Source organism: Cornus florida, unplaced genomic scaffold (assembly GCF_030987335.1).
Source record: "Cornus florida cultivar Cherokee Brave unplaced genomic scaffold, ASM3098733v1 CherokeeBrave_3.0.0_Hap2_Chr06, whole genome shotgun sequence".
Lineage (NCBI taxonomy): Eukaryota > Viridiplantae > Streptophyta > Magnoliopsida > Cornales > Cornaceae > Cornus > Cornus florida.
Genome location: NW_026775576.1, coordinates 44,261,381 through 44,272,925, shown reverse-complemented (window position 1 = coordinate 44,272,925; position 11,545 = coordinate 44,261,381). Strand labels below are relative to the sequence as shown.

The 11,545-nt window shown below is 34.1% G+C and overlaps 1 protein-coding gene across 1 annotated transcript; it reads right to left on the bottom strand.

The window, feature by feature from the left end:
• Nucleotides 1-979: 979 nt before the first annotated feature.
• On the bottom strand, nucleotides 980-11,262 carry LOC132311399 (uncharacterized). The gene is made up of 3 exons (XM_059809298.1): nucleotides 11,104-11,262; nucleotides 9,469-10,227; nucleotides 980-1,555 (listed from the first exon to the last, which is right to left on the bottom strand). The coding sequence occupies exons 1-3, from the start codon at nucleotides 11,115-11,117 to the stop codon at nucleotides 1,225-1,227; spliced, it is 1,104 nt and encodes a 367-aa protein (XP_059665281.1). The 5' UTR covers nucleotides 11,118-11,262; the 3' UTR covers nucleotides 980-1,224.
• Between the last annotated feature and the right edge of the window lie 283 nt (nucleotides 11,263-11,545).

Sequence of the window (11,545 nt, the reverse complement as noted above, 5' to 3'; positions counted from 1 at the left end):
TAATCGCAACCCAAATCACCATAGTATTTGTGAACATTATATTTGCATCCACACTAGGTCATAATCAAAAAAATTATATAAGACTATCATTGCTCAGCCTCTGCCTCTTCCTCATCCATGGGAATATCGGACAAAATGAACCTACAATTTCTTAGCTCCTAAAACGTACCACAACATTTGTAATTCAATACTGGAAACATTCTAATTACCTGTTCCAGCCATAACCACTCATCCAAAGAATACATGTTTTACACTTTCATTTTACCAATATACTAAACACAGTCCCAAAAAGAAAAATACATGAAAAAACCAAGAATACCATCAAAAAGCACTACATTTCAATTAGCACCACCAGAAACGTTATAAATAAGCAGTAACTTGTTGAACAGTAAGCTGCCAGCACAGTACATCATGTCAAACACTTGATAAAGCGATCACTAAATGGAAAAAAGTGGAAACAAATAAGAGAGAATTTTAAAAAATAATCTTCACAACAAAACACCCTTAAAGATCAAATCTCACAACGAAACTAACCACAAACCAGGACCAACATAAACACAACTGATTCCGAATCCAAAATGAACATACCTTGAAGAATGTGACTTATGAACATACCTTGAAGAATGTGACTTTATGGCCTTCACAACAGTGTTAAACGAACCATGGAACTTGTATGCAATGGGCTTGACGGTGTCAACCCCTCAAACAAGAATTCTGATCCAAGGAAAGAGAAACAAAAGAAAGAGTTTTAAGGGGTTGTTCTGATAACATAACCCTAGTGTTGATCGTTATTGCTCTGATAACATGTCAACTATTCAGGCAGAGATAGAGAGAAAAATAGAAGATAACAGGGAGCAAGAGAACCAACCACCACCTGGGTGGCTCACCTATTTTAATATTAAATGTTTTTGGTGCAAAATATTTGTGAGCCACTTATTGTACTCAAGTCATAGCATTAAAAATAGAGGCAAAATAAAAATGATGAGGAAGCATAGCTTTAGATACAAAGATCCGAAATTGAACCAAAATGATACAGAAGCCCAGCTAAATAAATATGCACCAGTTCATTATTTCTACTACTTTTTGCTATTAAAACAACAAACAAAAAGCTTATAACTTCAGAATAAAGTAAATTACAATTTCAAGATGCCAACCATTTATATGACATTAAACCACCATCATTCAAGTACAGAACAGCAAGAGGAAAAAGGCAACAAATATAAGTCACCGTCCCCTTGAAACTGCTTCATTCAACTCCTCAAGTGATGATGGGAAGAGCTCTATGTAACGACTCCCGAGAGTCATCCTATCCTTAGCCAATGCTGCTCTTGAATCCTCTGAACTAGCAAACTCCACAAATGCTTCGCCAGTCGGCCTACCCTCCGAATTAATCGTCATATGAATCAAGTCGTCTGACAACACAAAATCTTTGAAGAAATCCATAATATCATCCTTGCTAGCTGAGAATGGCAATCCCCTCATTCGCAATACCTCCGTCTCTTCAGTCGAATCCTTCCCCTCATTGGAAGATTTTGACCCGTACGAATTATTGGATCTGATTAAAAAAAGCTCAATAGTTAGGCATCAGAGTTCTTAAATCCTTTATAAGAATTTCTTTTTTCTCAAAAATTCCAATGAGAATTAAACATAAATACTCAATACATCCAATGCATAATACAATAAAAGAATTCCAAATATACCTTAATAAAAAATAGTGAAACTTTCCTAGCCAATTTTCAATCTATCTCTTTAGGGAATCTTACATGCTACAACCCTAAAGATGCCAAAATCACATCATATAAATTCATATTGCAATCTGCAAGCAATTCATTAACTATCAAAGCCATGTTCATACTAACCCATAGTGCCACAAAATAATATTTAGATTACCAGACATAACAGAATAATAGGATATAAACAAGTCTTAGACAGCAATCATTTTTTTACTTGGGAAATTTGACCAAAATTGAGGACCGAGACAAAGATGCCAACATTGCACAATAGGATGCAGTTTCATATGTATATTTTATGCAATTCCTGAATTTGTCATGTCATGGTCATCCTATCATTATACCAAGTTAAGAAGAACTAGAAACATATACTTCCATAATGTTAAGCTACATGGACATTTGATGATTGGCATACCAAGGAAATGAACACAAATCCCATGCATTTTAAAGGTTGTCAGTAGCAACAGCTTGACTTGCACTAGAGTATAAAATAATATCATCAAGCACACACTCCTTTTTCCTACATATAAGAGAAAAAACACCCATCTTGAAATTATTGCAAATTATATGAATATTTTTCATCCAATAAAAATTATCCACTTAAATTTAGGGATTCCTCTACAACAAAAATGGACTAATCCTTACACTATAAGCTTGCTATGGTCATAAGATCTTGCAAAGTCATTCTAAGATTTCAAGAACGAAGCTGAAATGAATTGTAGAAAGGAACTAGTAAAAGCCAATTTTTGTTGGAGATCACTCAATTCAGCATATAATGAACTTTAGGTTAAGAACTCAATATTTTCATGATCACTGAGATAATTATTTAAACACCAAAAAAAATATAAACCTATATTATGCTTCAATGAAAGAAATCATATCAGGCTATTTAGTCCTTTTTTTATTTGTTTTATAAGAGCTCTTATCTCCTCTTAGCTTCACAAGGATACCCATGTAATAGATTAGGAAACATGCTCCTAGAAAACATAACCTACACCTTGAACTGTCTCATTCAAAATTAGAGTAGCAGGGACAATATATAACAGTTAATGGCTGCAACCAACCAAGTTGATCATAAATAAGGGTTCTCTTATATCTAAAACCTCGATCCCTTGATATTAAACAAGAGTTGGTCGTGAGGGAAAGTTGAAGAAAATCACCCTTGTTATTACCAAGTATTGCTCAAGGCAACCAATATTGACAAGTCACAAAAACGAACATGGAAGAGAGTAATTATCTTTCCATGAAACCAAAATGTGATATCCCTACAATCCCTAACAAACAAAAAACCGTTGAACAGCTTTTGAAACTTTGGATTAGAGCAATGTTCTAAAAGCTTTAATAATGCTCACCACATGGCAAAGTGGTACCACAACTACTGGGAACCTGAAAACTTAAACAAGTGTCTTCTTAGGTAAATAACTCAAGAACTATGGCATAACTAAGGGGTGCATTGCACCTTTTTTACATGTAGGCCAATCCTCCTAGTAACCCGCCTTTTAAATTATTCCTTAAAACATTGAAGTAACCAACAATGATTCTTTTGATATTTGTAGTATCTGTTACATCGGTTTCAAAATTATTGTCCACTTTCAAAAAACAAATATTTTTAGAAAGTGCATTAAATCCACTAAAGCCTACTGAATATGTTCAATATTCCATTTTAGTCCTTATGTGGTTTTGCACTTTCTGTGGTGAAGTTGTAATTAGTTTTGTTAAAAAAAGGGGTGGGAAATTTAGGAATAAATAATTGTGCCTATTTACAATTGTTACGACAATAGCAGCGAATCAAGAACAAGAAAAGAATTACGACAGAAAAAGTAAATACACCACACAAAGAATACAAATATTTATGTCATTCGGCGTAACTAGGAAGCACAGACACGCCAAAATAGGCGAAGAATCCGTGTCCGACACGTGTCGGACACACCAAAAAACGTGTTTGAAATTTTTTATTTTTTTTAATTTTCTGACACAGCTCTGACACGGCACGGACACTCCGCGGACACGCGTCCGACACGCCAGGGGTGTGTGTCCAACACACATGTCTTATTTTCGGGGGTCTAAAAGATAATTTTTGAAAGAAAATTGGGTTAAAGTATAAATATGTGAAGTTATTTAACAACTTTTACTCACTTATGTGGTCGGTACATAATAATTTTAAACTTGTAATTAAATGATACTAGTTATTATTCTAATGTCTTGTTTTTTATTTGGTTTTATAACTCTGCAACATTGTTCTTTTATAGGTTATTAGTTATGAGTTATGATTTGTATTTTTTTTTTCATTGTGATGTTGATGAAAAATAGTAACACTCGGTATTTTTTCAAGTACTACATCATATATATATATACACACACACACACACACACACATTATTCGCCGTGTCCCCGCCATGTCCTTGTCCTAATTTTTTTGGATTTGCAGTGTCGCCGTGTCCGTGTCGTATCGTATCCGTGTCTGTGCTTCTTAGGGCGTAAGCCTACTCCACGATGAAGATCCGGCAAAAGGTTCCGCTATGTAAAATTGTATTAAGAAGAAATTCAAAAGGGTAATGCATCCCTCAAAAGCTACCCAAAGCCAACTAGGACCTCTAAACTCTCAAAGAATCCAAAAAATCAAGTATATCATCGATGGATTTACATTTTTTTTCCAGCGTTCTCTCATTATCCCACTCCAAACCGTTAACACCCTTATATACCGGGCTACAAGAGAGTTCTAAACAAGTCCAAGAACCGCAAGCGAAAAACAGGTCAGATTTTTTTTTTTTTTTTTTTGGGTCAAAACTGGGTCGCAACGCGAGTTGGACCGAAACAAAATTCGGGCCAAACAATGAACCATAATTTTGAGCCATACAAAAGGGATACATCAGTTATATTTTTGAGATGGAAGGAAAAATATTTTATCCACCTTCAGATTTATTAATCTTTTCTTATAGTTAATTTGTTTCTTGGTTGAGTCATGTTATACTTGATTTGGAACTCCTATGTAAAATCTTTATACGCATTTAACTATTTGGGAAAATTTTCAGAAAGTTTAGATACGTTTTTTACATATATCACATTACTTCTTATCTAGTATTTTCCCTCTTTTATGTTATATTTAGTTGCATTCACATTTCCATAAATTAAAAGAAGGGTGTAGTTTGGTCTTGAGGCTTACGCCCCATCTTATAAACAGGGGTGGACCACTCAAGGGACTAAGGCAACTTTTTTTAAGAGTTTCTATTCTATAGGCCTATTTACTGAAACTTAGGTATATATTTACAGATTCTATGTCAACATTTATAATAACAACCCCCAACCCCCCCCCCCCCCCCCCCCCCCCACAACCACCCCCTAACTGTTGGCACTTAAATGTTCAGATGCCTCCTAACTATGCAGACGCGTTTTGGAAGCCGTGAATACACAGAATGCAAAACGGACAATATCTACATAGCGGGGCTGGTCATGATAGATGGTATCAAAGCTGACCCAGCCGAAAATAGAGAGAGTGAGCACAAGCCCATAAGAATCAAGCCAGTGAGGACGCTAGGGGCCAAAAGCGGACACATCGCATTGGGGAAAGAGTTGTTGGCACTTACATGTGTGGATGCCTCCTAACTGTGCAAACGCGTTTTGAAACCGTGAGCACGGAAAGGGTGCAAAGTGGACACAACGAGGTGGGTCGTGACAACCCCACCCCACCCCAAAAAAATATTGACTGACGCTTCTCCAAATTTCCTACCCTCCTCTATGGGAACCAATCTTTCTTTCTTTCTTTTTTATTTTATTTTATTTGGCTTTAGGGTGCACGTGAAAAGAGACTTTTTTAAAAATGTAACTATGAAATATACATATCAGTCATTCAAAAAAATACTAAGGAACTAATCAAATGGAAACATTTATACAGCATGTAAATGATTATTGAAGAACAATAACTGTCAAATGCTCAAGTCAGTCTAGAATATGGCCATTATAGTAACCAAGGCACCAACCTAAGCATCAATGAAGTAGTATGCAGGCCAGGCAAGTACTCTGAAGGACATGCATGCTGAAATTAAAGAAAATAAAAATAATAGCAGAAACCTACTATTGGAAAGGTATATGAACATATGAACAGAACAATAAAACAAATACAAAGGCAGTAACTATTAAATCAACGGTAAAGTGAAGACATCCCCCAAAAATAAAAAATTTAAAAATAAAATAAGAATATTATCTGGTCAATTTGTATGAAAAGAATGTTGCTAGGGCAACTTAGACATTTTACCATTTCTTCTTAAGACTAAAAATAATAATAAAAAATAAAATAAAATAAAATAAAAAATTTAAATTGGCAAGTTAGTTTTCATTAGAGAGCAACTACTCATCCAAACAACAGAAAATCGATAGCATAATCTGTTCCTAAACATAACATCACCCAAATTCAAAAGGAAAAAAAAGAAAGTAGATGTCTCACCAGTGACCAATATGTATGAAAAATTGTGTTGTTAGATTTACATTAAGAGCCCCAAATGCATATCCATCTGACCAAGCCAAATAACATCAGAGAGCAAGTAGATACCGTGGAAACATCCATTGTATGAACTTCCAGAAGCATAACACATTAGCATTTAGCTTGAAATTGTTTGGGGGGGTAGAGATTTCTTCAGATATAGACGATAAGCATGGAGTTACCATTGAACTGTATGGATCATTTCGCAGGACACAAAATTGTCTCGTTGGTATTTCCTGATTAAAATTAATTTTTTGGCTCCCACATTCTGAGCTATACTTATGGCAGCACATTCCAAGGTGTTTGTACATTCACCTTGCTTGATAGTTCAAAAAATCTAAATAATACTAATAATAATAATAATTTACTAATCATCAGCTTTCTTCCCTTTGTATGTTTTCATTATTGTTTTCATTTTAATTTGCATTATCCTTTCTTTCAATTTTGAGAACCAGCAGAATAGATAAAATGATCTCATTATAATCAAACTTTCTTCCTTCTTCCTTCCATATTTTGCCTTCATCATTCTTTATATTTGTTTCTGAAATGACAATACAAAAATCAATCATTTCCCAGAGTTTTGATCTTTCCTATTTTAATGATGTTGATTATTTTTGAAAAATCTCTTTAGGATTGAAAACCAAATGACTATTGTGGCTAACGAAAACAAAAGGTGCACTCTGTTTTCATACTCCTAAAAAAGAATCTACTTCTTTTTGTGAAGTTTTCTCTGCTGAACCAAAACTTATGCTGTTTGCATTGTACTTCTTAGAGACGAACCATGATATCATAAATCCTAGCAATTTGAGTCTATCAGGAGATATTTGATCACTTAACATGTATTATGTTGCTCTTAACTTCTCAGAAACCTTGATTCAACATAATAATCATATCACTTTAACAACCCCACTGATGTAGCCCTAACTAGGCTATTGCAAAATAAGTATAGAGAATGAGAATGATAGGAAGGAAGAAGATTTCCATGAGATAGAGAGAAAAAGAGATAGGGATAGATAAGAAAAGAAAAAATAGGAAGGAAGACAAGTAAGAAGAAATATGAGGGCAGATAAGAGGAGAGATGAGAACAGACAGGTTTGAGGACATATTCAAGAGAGAGAGAGAGAGATTCTGAATTTTATCTTTGAAAAACTTCCTTTTTTTGTCACCAACAAGAACTATTTATAGACATCATTAAATCCTAAAACAATTAGAAACCTCTTAGAAGTTCTTGTACCAACTATAATACTAAAATAGGGCTCAAATTCCCTTCATAAAACCCTAAAAACACCACATGATTGAGCAATTAATAAAAAGACCAATCCTAAAATATCCTAAACTTCCATAAATATAAAGATGTCAGCAATCCTCAGGACTTCATAATATAACTAACACTACTAACCAAGCCAAAGACGTATCTTCTTCCAAGAGTCCAATAGCTTGGTCAAATGAGCATATGATCACAAGCTCCATATGCAAACCATCTCCATCCTCCCAACAAGAGGAAAAGAAAAATATGGTAATTATTTTGAACATTAAGACACTGCAGCAATAGTCAGAGAATCACCAAGGACTCGGATATTTATTCAAAAATTAGAATCATCACATTCTAATATATGTAGAAACAGAATTTTCACATTTTAATGAGTCGTGAGCAAAATAATTTTTTAAGTAGTAGAAATCAGAAGCTTAGCTTCAGTCTGTTTTCTGGAAGTAGTTGACTGGGCTCAACATGATATTGTGAGTTGTTTGTAAGGTAGAGATTGTGTTGGGGATTAGTATGATTGCAATGACAATTGCAATAATGGTAGCAGTACTTTGTTGAAAAAATGACACGGACAGGAAGGTGATAATAAGTTGATGTGGACTAGAAGACAAATAAGAAGGTGAATATTTCACATAATGATGGAAACGTGGGTGCTATTAGAAGTTATGAATTTGGTGTGATTGCATATGCATTAAAACAGATGCAATAGTTATGATTTTCTAAGCTAACAGCAGCAGTGGCAATGGTTGTTACTATAGATATCCCTTTCCCTTCTCCCTAAATCCATCTTGAAAAAAGATCACTTATCCCCTTAATATACAAATATTCTCCCTCTTTTAGTTCATATTTGATGCAAATATAGATGTCCTTTCCCAACCAAGCATTGGTTTTATTTTTATTAAGTACACCAAGCTTCAAAATTTCAACCCCAAATCTATTTCAAGAACTGCACTTTCAAATATAAGTGTCAGAATTCCCCAAATCCAATCGCTAAGCCGATCCTCAATGCTTTGAATTAGATAGTATTAGTAATTATGTTTCAACCATCACCAAATAAGGTAGTATCATTTTATATATATATATATATAAAATAAAAAATAAAAAAAAGCTTCGAAATGAAACCAGTGTTTCAAACCAATTTAGCATCAGCTTATGGAGATCTAATGATATCAGTCAAGAAAGTTAATTCCGATCATGTAAGTAGATGTTGCTCTATATCAATCCTTCAACACATACACCTGCATGTATGTATGTGAATTTAAATTGCATATATGTGCTCCTGAGGAACAAGGTGTGTATCACATACACATGCATGTAACTTTGTACTATATATATGTCCAACCTAAGCAACAATATGCATATCAGAGTTCATAAAACATCAAAAACCACATAACAGTAACTTGATCAATATTAGACTAAATTAATCCTATTTTTATTTTTTTAACTTCCAGGCCTGCTCAATACACCATGCAATGCAATATGCACAACAAATGCACTTATTTTTGTTAAAATTAAGAAAAAGTATCCGTAATATAAATTACTCCATCTCAATTGTCTATCTGAACACCATATAAACTATGCAGACAACAAAAATGTACATTAGAAAGACGAAAAAATTAAATTGTTTTAGCTAAAAGTAAACTTATTAAAATTATTGATTAAATCACGGCAAAAAACAAGGTAATAATGAGAATGTTAACACATGCATAACATTGTATAGGAGATCTTTAACTGACTACAAATCAGCACCTACAAGTCAATCTCTGATAGAAGCTGCTATTTTTAAAAACAATTTATTAAAAATAAAATAAATACCATAACCTCTTAATGACTATTCTCTACAACACAAGATATCTTGCAATGGAAACAACAAATAAGAAAGTTTGTTACTTCAATTCAGAGTTCAAACTACCAATTTATAATCCAAATATAACCATGACATTAGAGATATAAAAATTAAATGAATAGCAAAAGCGAAAGCAAATAAAAATAGTCACCGGCCCCTTGAAACTGCTTCATCCAACTCCTCAAGTGACGAAGGGAACAGCTCTATATAGCGACTCCCAAGTGTCATCCTATCCTTCGCCATTGCAGCTTTTGAATCTTCTACACTCAAAAACTCCACAAATGCTTCCCCAGTTGGCCTCCCCCCTGAATTAACCATAATATGAATCAACTCTTCTGTCAGCACAAAGTCCTCAAAGAATTTTATGATATCATCCTTGCCAGCTGAGAAAGGCAACCCCCTCAATCGCAATATCCCTGTATCTGCTGAGTCCCTCCCCTCATCTGATGATTTTGCTTTTGGGATACTGCGATGAGGTGAACCACCACGAGAGTCCGAAACTTCATTTGCTATTGCCTTATAGTATTCCTGCCTCTTGCTTCTATAAACCTCAACATATCTCCTGCCAATATTCTGCCTATTCCTCTGAAGGGCAAAATCAACTTGAAAAGGATACCCCAAAACACAATAAGCTTCCCCAGTGAACTTGCCATTCTTATGAACAAATAGAACATCAACTATGTCAAGACCATGGAAGAACTCAGCAATATCAGTTTCTGAGCAATCAAAGGGAAGCCCCCGAAGTCGGACAACAGGGAACGGTGGAGGTTGGCCAATATATGATGAGTAAGGAGGAGGATTGTACATGAAACTTGAACCCGGGGAAGTCCCATAAAATGAAGAACCCTGATCAATCACCCGCTGCCGTTTTGGAGCCATTTGATTCCCATCACCACCATCCATGTATCGACTTCACTCCCACAATGAAAGAAACATATGATGAGCATCACATTGGTAATATACTCATAGACTGTCAAATAGTATCAATTTGTTTTGAGAATACACCAAAAAAAAAAAAAAAAAAAAAAAAAATTCCTTTTATGAAATCTTAAAACAAAAGTAATGTGGAACCCAAAAGACAGAAGAAAACCTCTAACTTTACAGATCATGTTGGAGCTTAAAATTCCTCTTTATTTCAAAATTAAATTAGTGAATTGCAGCCATCAATATGATCCACTTAAACCATTAACAACATCCACTTATGGTAAACTAGCCACAAATCAAGTCAAACTTTTTTCCACGGAAGAAAAAAAAAAAAAAATTAAAAATAAATAAATAAATAAAAGGAGGGGGGTAAGAAAACTATTAGTATTAGGTATCTTAATTAAACTCAAATTTAAGAGTTCAAATGGTACACTGATTTCAATTGAATTCTCAATTTACAATTCTTGTCAGAAAATCTAAATGATTCACTTCGTTCCTTCTTTCTCAACCCTAAGATAATATTAAAAGTATTTTAGGTTCTCTTTCTTGTACAATTCAAATCGAAGCAACATAAAACCTCCCGAGAATGAACGAAAATCAGAGAAACGAAAATTTAGCTTCTGGGTGTCTCAAATATAATCAAAATTTATACTTCCTGCTTGAGAATGTGTGCAATATATGCATGTGTATATGCATACAGAAATGTACACATAGATATGCATACATATTTAAATATATGTATGTATACATATATCTATATATATATAAGAGCGACCCGAAGAAAATTTTAAACCTAGATAATCAGGAAAAAGAAGTAAAAGAAAAAATTTTGAGAAGGTGCGAGACAAAGTAGCAATCTTACCCTCTGTAGAACATTTTGCTCTGCTCGTTGCCTGCTGATCTTTTCTTGGTTTTCCTTTTGTGGGATCTTCCAACCCTTTCCCTATATTGAGAAAAATTCAGAAACAGGATGCGCAGCGAGAGTGATGTAGGTGATGTGTGTATTTATGCGTGTGTATGTGGGTGCGCGCCCGCCTGTGTATATGACCAAAGCGAAGTCCAAGGCAAGATCTTCTCGGAATCAATGTACAACGACGTCGTGTCTGTAAACGTTTTATTATTATTGTTTATTCATATATGTTATAAATAGGCTAGAGTTTTTTTTTTTCACACTGCAATTTTACTTAAAAAATACTTTCTATTTTAAGAATATTAAAATAAATTTTAATTTTAAAATTATGGAATCAAATAATCCCAACAAGTTTTTAGTTTTAATAAAATATTTATTTGTAGGAATAGAAAAT

Coding starts and splice junctions, on each gene's coding strand:
- LOC132311399 (XM_059809298.1), bottom strand. Junction 1,556..9,468: donor GAAGCAGTTTCAAGGGGCCG/GTGACTATTTTT, acceptor TTTTTTAATCAG/ATCCAATAATTCGTACGGGT.